Consider the following 17,940-nt stretch of genomic DNA (forward strand, 5'->3'; position numbering starts at 1 on the left):
GAAAATAAAAAGGTAGTCGACTCACCTAATGTGTTCCAAATAGTGATATTACTGCGCTTTCATTTGGTAATTTTTGTAGAGACACAAATTAGGTATGGGATAAAAAACGTTCTTGCCACTTTTACGTTTATGCTTATGAAGACTACAAAACCTTGAAAAATGAATATTGGTTTGGTTTTAGAGTTTTTTCTTACATTGAACGTTGTTAAGTTCAATTGACCAAAACTTACCATAGCATAATATCACTTGGGTCTAAACATGAATTACCCAGGAGATACTTAAATAAGTTTACTTTGGCCCAAAAATGTGAATGCTACTCAGAGAATTTGAGTTAATTCTGTTTTCATCCAATGAAGGAGCTTAGTCCTGTTTAGTGAATTATTAAGTAAATGTGAAAGGCATCTCTATAAAATGAAAACATAATATTCTTTTCAAAACTATTATGCTTATATCTACTTTTTTAATGACCAAACAGACTATGTTTTTTAGCGCTTTTTTTGAAGTGAAGAAGTATACAGACAGGAATTAGTCTAATGGACAGGAAACATGATTTGGATATTCATGGTGGCAGTTTTATTTTTTTAGCAATGAATTACATGCTGAAAAGATTAGCTTAATTTAATAGACTAGGATTGGTGTTAACAGAAGGAGCAGAAACCAGTAAGGGATATTTCCTCAGAATTTGAGCGGATGTGAGTTCTGTCTCAGTTTACTTGAACTTGGCCTTATGTTAATCCTTCAGAAGAGAACATAAATCTTTCTATGGATTTATCTAATCTAAATTTAAACACTCCATTTATTTCTCTACTAATGTTACTGCAGTATCTGAAGCTTAAAAATGTGCTTGTTTTGATGACATAGGACTTGACTTGGACTGACTCGCCAATCACCTTTACCAGGGTGTATATGCTAACACCACCCAAGGACAAGTTTCACCAAAGGATTTAAGAAGTCAGCAGCAGCTGAAACTTTTCCCACACTATACTTCCTGCATGTGACAACTGATTCTGCTTCTGATTATGCAGCGTTGTGGGTGTTCTGGCAGTGAAATCTGCTTGCACTTTGGAACTCACACAGGCATGCTGCTGAAGTTTGTGCAGGAGATGCTTTGCAGGTACGAAATAGTCCAGGAGGTAGCGCAGACTGTCATGCTGGTAGGTTGACTCCAGGACTGAGAAGACCTGGATAACAAATGGAGAATAGAAAAAAAAAAAACATATTCAAAACTACTTGTTCAGCCAGTTTGACAGCATAAAATTTTTTTCAGGTGGAATATCTTAAAACCTTTATACAACACCCAGCAGTAGTATTCATACTCAGGATTTTTGTTTTTTTCATAAACTTACAACTGCAAACTGTTAAAATACTAAGAAAAATAGCATATAAGTGAAAAGATGCATGACCAAGGGTGAGGACATGCACAGCTTTGCTTGTCTAGAGACTAAATATGCATTAGATAAATAGCTCAAGCCAGAGTAGACTGGATGTAAAGCATCTAAGGACATCACTTTTCAAGACACTCAATTGGACTTAGGAGTGAATGTTCATCTGCTTTTTCTAACGCATCTATATTGTATCTATCTATACCCTTACATCACACATATAGCTGCATATTTAGAGTTGCTGTCCTGCTGGAGTGAACCTACTCTTTGTTTTAAGCCTTTTGAAGCCTTACAAGCCAGGGATATTTTTTTCGATTCACTTGGCTTTATGTGGAAAAGTTCTAAGGACCATGGCCTGGATCAAATCAGGAAAACAGCAACCATTTCTTCCATAGCAACAATGAAAAAAGAAACAACAATTACTGAACTTGAGTAGCTGATATTAATCTCTTGTAATCTGAGTGAACCTCAACTTTTCATGGGAAAACTACTAATGAGAATAAAGATCCTCCATAAACCTGGTTAATTTCATCCTTATTGTTAAATTCCAAGTTCTTGAAGATGTCATCTGTGTGCACTAATGCAAATATTATGGGAATGTCCAGGCATTGTGAACCTATGATTTAAAATTAAATGGTTCTATGTTTTCCTACCCAAACTAGTCATTGTGACAAAAAGGAATTCAAAGAGTGGTTGATTTTGTATGGCAGAAATGAGAATTACACACACACAGGACGTCTAACTGCTGCTACAGAACACAAACCAAGCAAGGCCGATGGAGCAACATGCATGGTTACATACAAGATTTTTCACAAAGAGTGGACAATAATCAGCAGCCTCAGATCCATGGCTACAACACTGATAGCTTGTCGTCTCCAGCGAGCAACATAAAGCAGCAGCATCATTGTTATCTTTGTCTGCTTCAGGTAAATGAGCCCAGTATTTTAGGTGACAATTGTATGGTATGATAAAAATGTACTATTGTGTATTAACAGTGATTTCCAGGTATCCATCCATCCATCCATGGATGATCAAATGTGAATGGTATCCATCCCTACTCACCATGTATGAGACAACTAATCGCCATCTTTCTTAGCAGCAGTCCAGCAATTCTACAGGAATGCTCATCACAGCAGCTTTCATCCCAGATCTTGTTTTTTGGTCAAAACCCATAACTGATAACCAAGGGTGAGGACAAAAATGTTGCCACTCTGCGGGCTTCTCTTTTTTAATTACAACAGACTGGAAACAGGCCTATATTACAACAGAGCTCTCATCTTTATGTCTATTAAACTCTCTTACTACCATAACTAGTGAAAAAAAAGCCCCCAAAATACTTAAGGTAGAGCCCTATCCCCAGACCTAATGGGAGCAGTCCACCTTTTTGCTGGTCACTAAACGTTAAACTCAACTTAGAGAAGTGGAAATTAAAGTTAGTTTGGTCGCGATGAAAACTGTATGATTCCAAAGTGAAACATAAATCCTTAGAACCCAATCCTTAAGGTGTATAACCATGATTAATGGGAAAGTTAAGCGGCAATAAGGACCGGACATTGCGGCACACATTGAAGCAACATTTCAAGACATCAATCATGAAGCTGATACTATGACCCTAAGCATAGTGCCAGGTTAGCTCCAAAGGAGATGGACTACAATATCAGAGTGTTCAAATAACATTGAAATGGATTTAAGTCTGACTTAAATGTAGAAAACTTTACTATATTTTTTATACAGTGTATACAAGCATATTTCAGGATACAGGGAAATGAGAAACTCTGAGTTACTTGGTGCGGTATGTAGCTATAAATAACCATTTAGTTACATTTTGATTTCACTTGGATTTCATCAGCTGAGCACCATTTCTACAACAGTTCTTGTGTCCTTGTGTGTGTGTGCTTGTGATGTCTACCTGAGAGAGTAGAGGAGGTGCTGTGCTCTCGAAAGGCGGATAAAGTGATGAAAGCGCCCCCTGCACGCAGTCCTCCATAGCCTCCGAACCCTGAGGGACACAAAGGTGGTGAGAAAGGGTTAATCCACAACTGGACACTGACTCAGAGCTCATGTCTGGGTTTGTGTCAAACAGCTGGTCCGCCTCATGTGCTGCTGACACAAAGACGCATGCATACACTACTTTCTACTTCCTGTTGTATGTTCTGGGGAGTGTCAAACATTTTCTCTCTGGGCCAGCAGTCGTCTGATTCCCCCAAAACAGAACAAAAACAGTGTGTAACTCCCTATCGGATGCAGAGGCGTTCACACTGGAGAACCCGGGCTGGCCCGAGAGGTGGGGGGTGACAGAGCAGAGCATGAGGTTCTCAGTGTTTATTTTTCTGCTTGTGCTGTTGGCATGGCAACTTGCAACTTTTTTTTTCCTTCTTTCACATTTCCCCTTAGACATTCATTCTGCTTCTCTCCCTGTTTTCCTAAGCTTTGTCCTCATCCCTTCTGCATTCCCTCCCGATCCCCCCGACTTCCAATAATTTCCATCTGCAGCTCTGAACCTCGACAAGACTTTCTAAATGTCATCTGACAACAATTACATCTGGATTCTCCATACACTGGGCTGAAAAATTACAACAACTGAGGGGATAGACTAAGAGGGATCATTACAGGAAAAACAAAGAGAGCAGGGTGTATGGAAAAAGCCATGAGCAGCAAGTGAGCAACAGCCAGGAATGAATGAGATGGAAGCGGTGTGGGGGCTTTTTATGGCAGAAGAATTGGGTTCAGGAGGATAGAGAATTATTCTTTGGGGTTGTTTTTGTGTTAAGAGACAAAACGTGGTTAGCCACACCGGAGGGCTAAATGAGCAAAACAAATAGGAAAGTATTTGAAAATGATTGTTAATGTGAGTGTAATGAAGAGTATATTGTGCTAAAAGGCATTTATTTGAGAATTTAACAAAGATATTCATATTGATAAGCACTGCACAAAAAAAAGTGGAGGAAAGGATCGGCTTGTTTTTCAGTGTAGTCGTGTTTCTCAAATTGTGACTGGCTGGATGTGCTCTCTTCATCCTCTGAAATGGGAGCTGGCTCGGAGCTCGTCAGCCTGGCTGTGTTTTTCCTGGAGAGGACTGCCTTTTACAGTTGCATTTTGTATCTCTGCTTCTGTCTCCTTGAACCTCAGTCGGCCTCAGCAGATGGCCGCTCACACTGAGCCTGGTTCTGCTGGAGGTTTCTTCCTGTAAAAAGGGAGTTTTTCCTCTCCACTGTCGCTACAAGCATGCTTAGTGTGAGGGCTTGCCTTCGAGTCAATGCAATCAAAAAGTCTTCCTTAGATAAAAAACTTGGAATCAATGTGACTGTATGATCTGGTGAACTGTAAAGTGATTTGAGATTAAATTAATTGGCGCTATATGAACAAATTGAATTGAATTAAATAAGAAGAGATGAATACTTTAAAGGGACTAGTCACACTTACTAATTGTGACTGCAGCTAAAATACAAAGGCATTTTGCAAAAAAATTTTAATTTTCAGTTAATTAAAATGGAAACAAACAGCTAATCTGTGATATGTATTACATTTTATTTCTTTTATTTACACTCTAAAATCATTTTAAGAAGGGTTTTCTAAGTGAGACATTACACACAAGAACTGTGGGTTACACATTAAACTGTGTACAAATTAATGTGTTTTCCAGATGTAAGTGAATTCATTGTTTAAATGTAATCATATTTCATTTCATTGTACATTGCTCAGTGGAGCAGTGCAGCAAGGGTCTTTCTGCATGGAGTTTGATGTTCTCCCTGAGCATGCATGGCTTCTCTCCGGGTACTCCGTCTTCCTCCAACAGTCCAAAAACATGAATGTTAAAATTACATTTTGGTATTATATTGATCATATTTTGGAAATAAATAACTGTAGTTAACCATTGTTAACTCCTTTTTGGTTATTATTCTAACTGAGAGGTTGATTTTCTATTGAACACCACATTTAAATGATTATTTAGTCATTCTTTTGAGCTTAAAGCGATTGCATACTGGAGAATTTGGACTATAAAACCTGTTTTGTTAATATAGTTCAGGTCTTTTGACGACGTGGGAATTGATGCTTCCAGCCCTGGTGTCCAACGACGTTCATGAGAAATTATCCATTGATTGCAAGACTTCCCAGTCGGATCGTGAGATCTACACATCATTCAGCCAGAGGTTTAAAGTGAACTTTTTGGGTATCTATACTTATGACTTCCAGTCATTACATTTTCACACAAGTATTTGTACTTTCTATTCCTTACATTTTTTAAACAAACGTTACTCATTACGCTTGGCTTCGGTTTAATGTTTATAAATACTTATTTCATGTCATCCAATGCAGATAATTGGTGCCATTAAACATCTAGTGAAAGCTGATGTAATTGAATGAGTCATAATGCAATGCAAACATTCATTGGTTAGCCATTTCTTATGTTTGTGCTGACGCCAAAGGAAATAATCAGAAACAAGCAGGTGATCTTCAGTCTGCAAACATGGATTGTCTATGCCAAGCTACAATGTTGGACTCAGAAAAAGATGTTGAAATGTCTGAAAGGTCGGACACAGGCGAGAGCGTATCTGGAGATGGAGACCAACAAGACCTCCCTCATCCTTGGCCCTATCGCAAAGAATTTTTAGAAATAGTCGAAAAATTGAGCTTTCAATTCATATAGTGGCATCTGGCTGTTTTTTAAAAGTTACTTTATGCTTTTATACTTTAAGCAGTTTTTGGAGCACAAACTTTTTCACTTTTACTTAAGTAAAGAGGTCAAGTTGATACTTGATAACTTTTACCAGTGTTTCTAAACTGCAGTATCTATACTTCTACTTGATTAACAAATGTGTGTACTTTTGACACCACTGCATTCAACAAATTCTATGGTAGGATTGTGTCAGTCCACTGACAGACATCAAGAGAGCCTACTTTGGATACAATCTCTGACTTGACTAATCCCCCTAACTAACTGACAAATGTACCCTAACATTTATTGAATTTCTGAATAAACAAATTCTGGAAGAACATTCTTCAGAAGGACATTTTTTTTTCTTAGTTTTACTTTGGGCAAAGAGGTATTGTTATTTTTGTATTGTACACTTTTCAATATCTGTTACTAAAGGTGCATTTAAATACAAATACCTTTGTCCATCACTTATTGCTAACTGCTAAGATCATATGAACCTAGAGTGTTAGACATGTAGAAACTCTAAAGTAGGTTGCACATTCTATTGGGAATTTTGCTGCATTTATTTGTTTTTACAGTCAAATTGGATAAAAAACACCAGGGAACTTTAATTTTCAATCAATTCTTCGACTGATTCATGTCTATGTCATTCAATGCAACGGATAAGGTTTGATTAAAAATAATTCTACTATATCTTTGGCTGTCTGTTGGGATTTTTTTTACTCCTGGAAGATGAACCTCCCCCTACAGTAGTTTCTACACCAGGGATGGGCAACTCCAGTCTTCGAAGGCTGGTGTCCTGACACTATTAGAATTGTCCTTGCATTAACACACACATCTAACAAACACACAACTACCAGGATTCTGGAGCGTCCCTTTATACAGTTTTTTTCAAGTGATTCAGTCACTTGATTCAGGTGTGGACCAAAGGTTGACCAAAGACACATCTTAAACTTGCAGAGTGCCAGCCCTTGACAACTGAAGTCGGCAATTTCTGCTCTAGATATTTGCAGCGTGCAACACCTTTTCTTGTTAGTCTGCAGCAAATTCTGCTCTTTTCATCTTCCTTTTACCCGAAGAAGAAACACACACAAACACCATGATTCTACTACTACTTTGTATAACAAACAAAGGTGTTTATTCACTTCCAAGTAAGTAATTTTCTTGTGAGCCAAGAAGTTTCAATTTGGTCTAATCAGACCAGAGAACATTATTTCTTATGTTTGCTGTGTCCACTAAGTAAAAACTATGCTACTCCCTCAGGAAGGCCATATTTGTAGAGTCTGCAATTAATGGTTTTTATGTCAACAGAATTTACCCAATGCAAAAAAATTGTTATGCTGCTCCTCTGAATTTAACATTGGCCACTTGGCTTCTTCCATACTGTCAGTTTTAGTGAATGATCGGTGATTGCACGAAAAACCACTCAGGGGTATGTCATGTGATGGTAGGGCCAAATATAGAAGCATTCCACACCCTGAAAACCCCTTTTCATGGTCCGTCACATAAAATCCTAATAAAGTAAAATAAAGTTTTTGGTTTTAACATCACAAAATATTATTTAGCAGGTGTGAGTACATTTCCAAGGAACCATACATCTACAAGAAAAGGTTTCTCAGGTCTTAGGCTAAAGACTGTGTCTAAAGTCTTTTAGAGAGAACCAGCAAAAGAATACAGGATCTCTGAAATGACTAATGTTCTGGAATTAGTAAAAGTGAAGCAGAAAGTTCATGGGATTGCAAGGACAGCCAGCAGACCTTCTATTGCGTTAACTAATTATTAACCCATTATCCTGTATGATCACAGGGCATAAGCTATGATGCTTTCTTTAATTATGAAATAGATAGTCTTTTGTGTTTTCTCTTGAACAAAATCATGTATTTTTTTCCGCTTACTATTGTTGTTACTCTGTCACAAGTACAGAGCAACAAAATTCACTCTCTGCATTTAACCCATCCCCTTGGGGATTAATGGGCTGCCACTGTGCAGCGCACAGGGAGCAGTGTGGGGTTAAGGGTCTTTGCTCAGGGACCCAGAGTGTAAGTCTGTAGGATTGGGGCTTGAACTCAGAACCTCTGAATTGTAAGCTGTATGCCCTAACGACTAGGCAGCCACTCCCCTTGAGTCCTTAACTGAACCACCCTTTTAAGATATATCTAGACCTACCAGTGAAAGCCCATTAAACTTGACTGACTTTAATGTGTGCATGCTAAAATTGCTTCTGCAAACCCTGTGATTTTGGAAAACCTTGTCTGCAATGCAATTTAGTTTCAATATGCTATGTGTATTTATTGGAAAAAGTAAAAAAAAAACAGTTTTTACAAAAGTTTATAAGCATAGCATATCGAGTAGGGTCTGGAAAGCAGGAGCCATGTACTGCCAAAGAAATCCATTTTAACTGATCATTGAGCGTTTGCGTAGAAACAGGGCTTTACCAATTCGCAGGCGTAATTCACACAATGCAATACCAGGAAAATATCAACAATAAAGCCTTATAATTAAGGAGAGTTATCAAGCCATCACGGCCCCTTTACAATGGGAGGGTTTATTAAGAATCAAAAGACAACTGAGGGAGTTTTTCCCTGAGTAGATATCTCAGCACAAAAACCCTTCAGACACCATGGGCCACAGTTGCCATCTTAAGACCTCTGCAACAGCATCAGAGCAAATTACATAAAATATACTCAAAAAGCTGATAAAGAAGACTGTCTATGTACCTAGAACTAATCTAGAACCTCTGGAGGATATTTCACAAAGAACAACATTATGGGCAACAAGCATCCTCCTCAGAATAATGTTGAACCCAAACAGTGTCTAAAGGCAAAGACTTCTCTAGATCTGGTGCAAGACAGCGCAACAAAGGATCCTTCCTTCCTACAGCTATTAACATTTCCAAAAACTAAACTAAACCTTATGAGTTACAAGAATTCCTCTAAAACACGTTATAAACTGATAGACTGCTCCCAATTTTTTTTTTTCTGTTTGTACTTTCTTTTTCCCATGAGTGGCCAAGCACGTGCCACAACCCGTTAACCTGCATCTCTATTTCATCCCATGTAAACTGTTAACTTTTGCCTTTTAGCCTGCATTTGCACTTTTTGGGGAAAAAAAATGCAATTAGACTGTTTATGGATAATTGTTAAAATAATACATCACAGACAGTGAGAATAAGATTGATCGACCCTTAAACCTAATTAGCAACACAATCACATGGTTCTAGGGGCCATGACGGTTGCACAACATCAAGACTACAACAATAAAGCTTTTTGTCCACTAACAGGTTGATTGTTGTACTTGAGAAAAAGGCCTCTCGTGGATTTAATTTGCCAACAGACACAAAAAGACCCTCACGTGAAACCTGTCGCCTCTGCATCAAAGTACTACTGTAATTCAGTTACACCTACACTGGACACTTATATTCTCTTGACCTGTTCTCTACTTTATGTAGGTTAAACAAAAATAAAGACCTATTTTACACATAATCCCACCAAATATTGCAAAGGAAAACAGACAAGTTACTTTTAACAGGCTGAAAATAGCTGACCTTAAACAGTCACTCTGTTCTGCTGGCTATATACTGGATACATGTCTCTATCTTTAATAATTTTGTTCACAGTCCCTTGTAGAAACATTAATACCCTTTATGAAACAAATGACATTAAACATTTTCTCTCTTTGTCCTTCTGTTCCCAGCTGTTATTAGTAACACATGTTCCCTACAAATCACTACAGTATTCATCTTTGTACGCTAACAGTTTGCAAGATAAGACAAAAACAAAGAAAAAGAAAGCATTTATGGATTTTGCTTTTAAGCATTAAAAGCAATTTGCAAGGAATCACCAAACACAAATCTATGGAAGAGTCAAAGAACTGAGGGGAGAGAAGTAACGGATGAAGACACTGGCAAACCACCAAACCTGCGAGCAAATGTGATTTGAAAGAGTTTAGAAAAAGAAGTAAAAACAGACTCAGACTGTGAAAAGGAGATTGAGAGAGGCAGACAAGAGCTCAGACAGAAAGAGAAGAGGAGGAGGCTGACCAGCAGGAGAGATCGATGGGAAAGGCGGGCAGGAGCAACCATGATGGAAACCAGATGTGCAAGAAGGACAGAGGAGAGGAGCTATGGGGCTGAGAGGACATAGCAGAATGTGGAGCTGATAGAGGATGACAAGATTACGAGACGATCTAGAATAAAAAGGGGGGGGGGGGTTCACAGGCAGTCAAAAGGAAATGAGGGCGAAGAAAAGTAGAACTCTAAGGCCTGATAGTGATTTCCTTTCTTAAATGACCATGTGTAATGTAATCTAACCTGGGAAACTTAACCATATGGATTCAAGATGACTGGTTCAGATGTTGGTCTCCCTTTTGTGATTTCTTTGAGTCAACAATATCAGTGACTGGAAATTAATTTTTCTCTGCCTCATCTAGTTCTGTCAATGGAGAATTCTAACAAATCTCTTTGGGTCACTGACCAAAGCTTGTGGGGTGGTAAGAGGTAAGCTCATTCTGACCCAGGCTGAACCTTGTTGAAGCAGGCAGATTGTGGATTAAAATGAAATAAGGTACAAAAAATTGACAGACAGGGCTTAGATTGGTTTTTAACTATTCACAGTTTATAGCAGATACAAGTTGTGTAACAAAAACAAGCCCCGAGCTCGACTAAGAAGCAGTTTTTACTTGACTACAACATGCATTTTTGTAGACAAAACATGAGACAATTTAGATTGGATAAGAAGTTTAGTTGAAGTAAATACTCATTCATCCTGAAAGTTCTCTGCTAATAACAGGTCAGACATTTTAATTTGTACTTTATTTGTATCTCAGCTTTAAACCTTCACTCATGATTATTTCACTTCAGATTTAAGTTGACAAAAAAGAAAAAGAAAAAAAAACACAAAAATTCTTCAGAAGGAAATTCACTCCCATGCTCAGCTATGTTCAGCTTTGCCTCATTCTGTAGTTTAAACTATCAACTCACTGGTTACTTTGCAAGGTATTCCTTACCATTATAAGTTTCTTTATATAAATTACAGATTTGCTGGCTGTGCCTCCTTGATGAAAATGTCCTGTTCTACCAAAACCCAAAGGTGCTGTATTGGATTTAGTTCTTGACAATGTGAAAGGCAATTGTACGGCAGGGAATTCCTTCTCATGTTTCTTAAACCAGTTTAAGACGTTTTGGGTTTTTTGCTTTATCTTATTGGACAGAGCTATCAGAAAATTGGTAAATCATTGTAATGAATCGATCAACATGGTCAGCAATAATGCTGAGCTGTTGCTTCATTGTTAACAAAGATCCAGAAGAGAGTTGAACTTATTATCCCTGACATCACTACATCACCAACAGCAGCCTGGACCATCAATACAAGGCAAAGGGATCCAAGCTTTCATGTAGTGAGCACCAAATTTGGACCAACCTATGTCAACAATCCAAAAGAATCCAGACTCATCTGACTAAAAAAAATTTTAACAGTCTGTTATCCATTTTTTGTAAACATGTTGATTTATACTCAGAAACCATGTTGTCTGCGTGTGTGTCACAGTGAATGCAAATGTGCCCCCACCCATTCCGCAGACACTCTGGTGCACATCTCCAAAATTGTAGGTGGCCGCAGACAGTGCCGCAGACAGGAGGTCTCTGATTGGTCAAATCTACATCCGCTTTACACTATGTGTATTTCCTGTTTGGTACCTTACGGGCTTATTTTGTTTGTATGACCACCATTGTGGAAAACGACTCGTGAAGTTGGACAAGCTGGAACAGCGAGGTGTGCGAGAACGCCGGGATACTTTTTCCACCTGGATCCCCGCTCTTTTTTGCCCTCATGTCCCTACGTTGTTGCACAAACTTGACCCTACTTCCTCCCCGCCTCTGCCGTATCTAGACCCACAGCTAGTTGGTGATTGTCCCTCTTGTGTTGTGGCATGGAATAACATAATGCAGACCACTTTTCAATATTAGGCATAAATCAAAAATATCTGTGATGAGCTCACTGTGACACACTGCTGCTGGAGAATAACCAGCCCTTTAGCCTTGGTTTCCTGCTTTCAGCTGACAGGGATTGCATCCTGTTTTGTCAATGTTCAGGCAAAATTCATGAATCCCACTTTTTCTTTTCCTAAAATTCCTATACAACTTGTGGTAGGGGTAGCTACTAGTAGGGCATGCAATTTTTTATTAATGCATGTGTTTGTTTATGGATGAGTAACTTAAAATGAATCAATTTGTAATCTTATTTACATCAGACTTCTGACAGCACTCCAAAACATTGACTCTCTGCTAAAACCCCTTTGTTGCTAATTTAGGAAGGCTTTCCCTTGCTTGCAAGCTCCCCCCTTTTTCCTCCAAATATAACACTGGTAACTGTGGTCAAAAACTTTCATTATATGTCTACCAGACCGCATGGCATGCCTCCCAAAGGGACATGTCTTTTATTATCCTTTTGCATTTAAAAGTTGTAATCTGAGTGGCCCATGTCATTAGAGGAAACATTCCAATATTGATCTAGAGGTTTGGCTCTGGCGTCAGTTACACCAGAATGTCTTCATCTCTGGACAAAGAGGAACTTTCTTCCTGAGAAGTATGATTGCTGGGTGTTACTACAGTATTGTTTTTGTAATGCCTTTAGCACAACTTAAGGGAAGTTGGAATTGGATCCATGGATGAACCTGTCAGGAACCTGATGTGCTGTGTGTGCTGTGAGGTAATACCTGAAGAGACTATATCTACTTGATGGTATGGCTGACTGCTCCAACATGAACATGTCTGCAGTCTCCCCATTTTTAAGAGATTAAGGGATCTGTTGGACAATCACACTTGCCTTAACAATCAGACCTTTAAAGTCAAAGCTGTTACCTGCCTTCTGTCCAACACTTTGGCTTGATCCCAATACATCAAAGTGTATCTCCTGCTTCTTGCTTCAGCTCCTATGCCTTCAACTTCCAGGGTATGAAATGAGCTCCAGACTGCTGTGCTGAATCCAAACAGCGTTTAGCCTTACAGAACTCATCACGCGGAGGAGGCGCACATGAATGAGTCTCATCAAATGGGGCTATAGCCTTCCAGAAAAGAGGTAGAAAAAAAGTTTTGCAAATATGGCGAACAGCTGAAATTCTCCATCAAAAAAAAAAAAAAAAAAACTCAAAATAAGGGTGAAGGAATTTGTATATGTCACACAAAGTACATGTCACAAAATAATGTATTTTTTGTTAATCCCTGTGAGGTCGGCTGTCCCTATACCGACTGTCACGCAAAGAATTTGGGACAACCGTATAGCTTCAATTTTTATTTTACAGTTCACGCTGAGACAAACAAAATGCAGCACAAAGATGGAAAATCTTCACAAGGGGAACCTCTGTTCACCTCTTTGTGGCGATAAACACGGCCCAGGAAGTGAGCTGGTGGGAGATGTTTGACTCATCGTTTTGTGGGTGGGTCATCAAAACAAGTGGTCCTCTTAATTGTCAATCATTCAGGTGATGTTTCCTCATCCCCATTTTCACTTACAAATCTTCTTTTGGAGAGTAAGTTTGTATGAGTGATGCAAAGAGCAACTTTTAAACTTAGCATGCCCAAGGAGAAATGGGTTCGTACATGCTCTTGCACGCGTTTAAAAGGGGTTCCCTCTCAGGAGCCGGTACAGGGTTGTGCATGCATGTGCATTTTTTTTTAAGTGGAGAGGGCGGGTCTTTTTAAAAATTAGCAAAAATCCTCCACTATACCTTTAAGTTAATAAGTCTTGAGGCTAAGTTCGGTCCATGCCTCAATTTTTCAACCCAGTTCTGAGCTGCTTAATGGGAATCCCTCCTGAGCACCAATCCTCTCTACCACACCTCCCTCAACAAGCCCCCAGTATCCCCTTTCCCTCAATGCGGTCTGCTTACTCTGACATTGCAAGCCATTCAGTTACCCTCCTGATTATCCAATAACCACTTCTCTCCTTGTTCAGCTGCTGTTGAATCACCAACACTCAAGCTTACATTCTGAATGTTTTTCAGGAAACTCTCTAGAAACATGAAAGAACCAGAGTTTTTAGGTTAACACTTCCTGATTGCTTAGTTGATGACGCCAAACAAGAAAGGGTGTTTCCCTCAATTACTTCCACAGATGTGCCTTCATTCAATTTGTTGTGAAATTAACCCATAATTAACCTTACAAGCCACAAACATATCATATGATCTTTCTCTGAGATGGTTTTTAGACATATATTCTAATCTTATGTAAATCCCTGACAGAAAACAATCAGGCATTGCATAAAACATTTTCTCTTGTTATGTTTTTTATCGTAAAAAGAGATTATTTTAATAATCCGAAAAATACCTAATGAAGAAAAAAGTCAGAATCTTTTAAATGTTTGTACTTGTAAGGCTATGAATAGTTATAAAGGTTTCACCTATTCATCATTAAAATGATTAATAGGTAATAATCATTTTTAGCAAATAAAATACAAGTAATATTACTATTTTATGCATCCCTAAATCATTTATAATTTATACAACCAAATTAACAAACAAATAAAAGTAAAAAATTGTCATCTTAAATCAGAAAGAAACTCAAACGTCCTGTTTAACATTTGCAGCCTTCAGGATTAGAATAAATTCTTTTGTCAGTTGACATAAATTGTTTTGGCTCATTGACTGTATATTATCAAATAGGTCTTACAAGTTGTTTTCCCCTTGGATGCTTCCTACTTGTTGAAATGTTTTGAACGTCACTTTATTCCCATGTGCCTTTTTTTCCTCTCACTAAATTTTCCCTCTATCCTGTTTGCTCTGATTTGCTGTTATTCCACCACTCCTGAGGGAATCGTCTTTTTTTAGCTTTTACATGCCCTGTTCTGCCAAAATGCTGTCTTTGTCAATTATTTGGTTGTGATTAGATAAGTGAGGGTTGGTTTTATCGTGGCATTTCCGCTGTTAATAATGAGGCAATGTCTATAGAGAAAACACACATGCTAAAATAGATATCCAAGGTTGAAACTTGACGAAATACTCTATGTCAATGATGTTTAAGGGTTGTAGCAACTACTTAATCCCATTAAGAAGATATGGTGAGATGATGAGGCTGGCACAGATTTCAAGTGAAACAGTCACAAGCTGAGAATTTCTCAGCAGGAACATGGCCATTATTTGTCTGCATGCACTGTGTTCTGGACAATTGCAGGAAAATCCGTTAACGCACGATTCCTGTGACTGACAGCGTGATTCTGATCGTGTCTGGTTTGTTATCTTCACCTCTGTGGGTTAAGCTGTTTGTTTTAATCTTCATTTAGCTCAATTAGGCGGTCGATCCCCTGACTAAATTCACAGGCTGCGCTGTACACGGTGGTTACCAAATCTTTCCAGACATCAGCAGTGGAAATACCCTCTGCCACATATTTTTTTCAAGGGTGAGCTGGCAGTAGGACTTTGTGTTTGTCTGCAGAGCAACTTGCTGGAGATTTTATAACACCTATGTGCACCAGAATCTACAATATGAATGCAGTGCAGAAGTATTCGCACCCCGTGAACCTGTTCAAGTTACAAGTTGCTGCTTTAATGTTTCTCTTTAGATTATATTACTAACCAACAAAGTGGAAAGTCATTGGATGGGTGGAAAGATAAGAATGCATGGTTCTTGGATGGTGAAAAGTGAAGTGAAGATTGGTATCCTGTAATCTTCAGGCAACATTTTTAGAACAAAATTTCAATGTAAATAGACTATACTTCTCTATACTATACTGCTGCACATCCAGCAACTGTCATTTTAAAACTCCTTACTTGACAAAATAGCTCCAACTCTGTCAGATTCAATGAGGAACATATTCTCAGTTGATTTAGGGCTGGACTTTTTGTTGGGGTGTTTCATTGTACCTGTGTATTCCTACTTTATTTCCAAAGTCTTAAGCCTGTAACAACAGATTTTCTTCCTGTATTTTCATGTGTTTAGCTCTCTCCATCTTCACATTGCATCTGACGAGCTCTCCCGATCCTGCTAAAGAAGCATATTACTACAGCATAATGCCACCTCTTTGAAAAGAGCTTATCTGGGGAGTGCCCAATTAGTATTTGTCATAAAATTCCACTTGGGAGATTCTCCCACTTGAGCGGAGGATCTCTGTAGCTCCTCTAGAGTTACCTTTGGCCTCTTAATGCTTCCCTGCCTGTTATTTCAGGCATGTCATTATGCCTAACTCTTCAAAGTTTTGGATTATGATCAGACTGGACCCTTGTGAGATGTTCAAAGTTTCAGATGTTTTACTTAGAATTCAACTGTACCAAACTCTCTATAGCTGTTTACCTAAAATGCTGTTTGTAACCTTATTTTCTTCACTAAACCTTTAAAGAGGCATGTAAAATCTATCAGATAGCCATTTTATTTGGCCCTTTACGACAAAAGAAATTCTTTGATGAGCACACGTTCACCTCAATAGCTCAGAGTTGATGCATCTGAAGCCTATTTTCCGGAATGTACCGTGGGTCAGAAGTTCCTGCGCTGTTCGGTGGTTGTGGCCTCAAGCCCGTCCAAACAAACAAATAATTAAAGGGTTATATTTGAGATAGATTTTGTTGAGACCAACGTGTAGCTAAACTAAGACACGAATGGTAAGTCCAACTAAGGTGAGAACAGTAAAAAACTAACCTTGTCAAATACGAGCATGAGCTAAGAGGATGAGCAGAAAATTGCTGCAGTTTTGTGTTTTGGCCACGGGTGGCAGTATCATTAGATAACTCTGTAATGTCTCTTTAAGGCCTTCACAGAAGAGCTAGATTCACACAGCTGGACTCTGTTTACTAATTTACTGACTTCTAAGGGTAAATGGTTTCCCTTTATGTAGATGAAATGCTAAGCTCACTTTTCAGATTCTTATTACTAAGACATATAATGAAGCAAAGTTTAACTTCTACTTTCCTGTTGTACTTTGTGTTGCATTGCAGGGACTCTTTGCATTCATCACACACATATATTACTGTTTCCTGTCTTAAAGCTTCCCAAACTGGTCAACGAATGGGGGAAGAAACTGCAGAGTACATGCTCTTCCCTCTCTTCAGACCATGCCACTCCTTGTTCCCCCTTTTTTCCTCCCCCTCTTCTTCTCCTTTTTCTCCTTGCTCCAGTGTGGAAAATGCGGCATCACTGAAACCACCTTTCTAACCGTCCAAGTCTCCTAAAATAAAAAAAGTAGCCCTACCCTCTGCTTTTATTCTTCCCTCTCGCTTTCTCTCTGATTTTGTTTCTCTTCTTGTCAGTGCCAAACAGCTCCACCCTGCACGGCACACAGAAGCTGGAATATGAGCTTGGTCACTGTGATCCTACTTCTTCTTCTCTTGAATTCATGTTAAGTTCATACGAACATGCATGGCCCAGTCCCTTTCTTTGCCTCTGAGTGTCATCATTCAGACCATAAGTGGGTGGGGGAATGTGAATACACTCCCAAGGGATGCAACAGAGAAGGCTCTTTGGCTCCCTTTGCAAATCATCCACAAAAGTTACCAACATCACAAGACTGATATTGTGTCATAGTTTACAGCGTGTGGGAATATAACAATAATCTTTTGCTCAAAACAATGCAAGCCTACCTAAAATACATATAAAAAGGTCCTGTGTTAAAATGTGGATGCATTATGCTTATTCATTCCCACTTATATGAAACCCCAAAACTACAGTTACTTTTACTTCCACTTTGTCAAAGTGAATTCTGCTACATATACATTTTTGTCACCTTTCAGATGTAAATTTCTTAAACAAATAATACAACAAATGTGCATGATTTTTTTTTTCCATTTCACAATTATATGCTACCTGGAATTGGTTTGTCACCTCAAAGTTGAATATAAGACATACTGATTTTAAAGTTAAGGAAACTTTCTAGAAACATTAAAGTACTGATTTAAAGGTTAACACTTCCTGATTGCATCAAG

General features: G+C 38.6%; 1 protein-coding gene across 2 annotated transcripts in view; it reads right to left on the minus strand.

Annotated features, from left to right (window-relative positions):
- Positions 1–17,940, minus strand: part of arhgef40 (Rho guanine nucleotide exchange factor (GEF) 40) — a 61,502-nt gene that overhangs the window by 43,151 nt on the left and 411 nt on the right. For both annotated transcript variants that reach the window (XM_038300282.1, XM_038300281.1), the window contains exons 2-3: positions 3,292–3,381; positions 1,074–1,181 (exon numbers count right to left, since the gene is read on the minus strand). In XM_038300282.1, the coding sequence (XP_038156210.1) occupies positions 1,074–1,181; positions 3,292–3,381 (198 nt within the window). The remainder of the gene's footprint in view (positions 1–1,073; positions 1,182–3,291; positions 3,382–17,940) is intronic.

The sequence above is a fragment of the Cyprinodon tularosa genome, unplaced genomic scaffold (assembly GCF_016077235.1).
Source record: "Cyprinodon tularosa strain WSP-4 unplaced genomic scaffold, ASM1607723v1 ctg445, whole genome shotgun sequence".
In the NCBI taxonomy this organism is placed as follows: domain Eukaryota; kingdom Metazoa; phylum Chordata; class Actinopteri; order Cyprinodontiformes; family Cyprinodontidae; genus Cyprinodon; species Cyprinodon tularosa.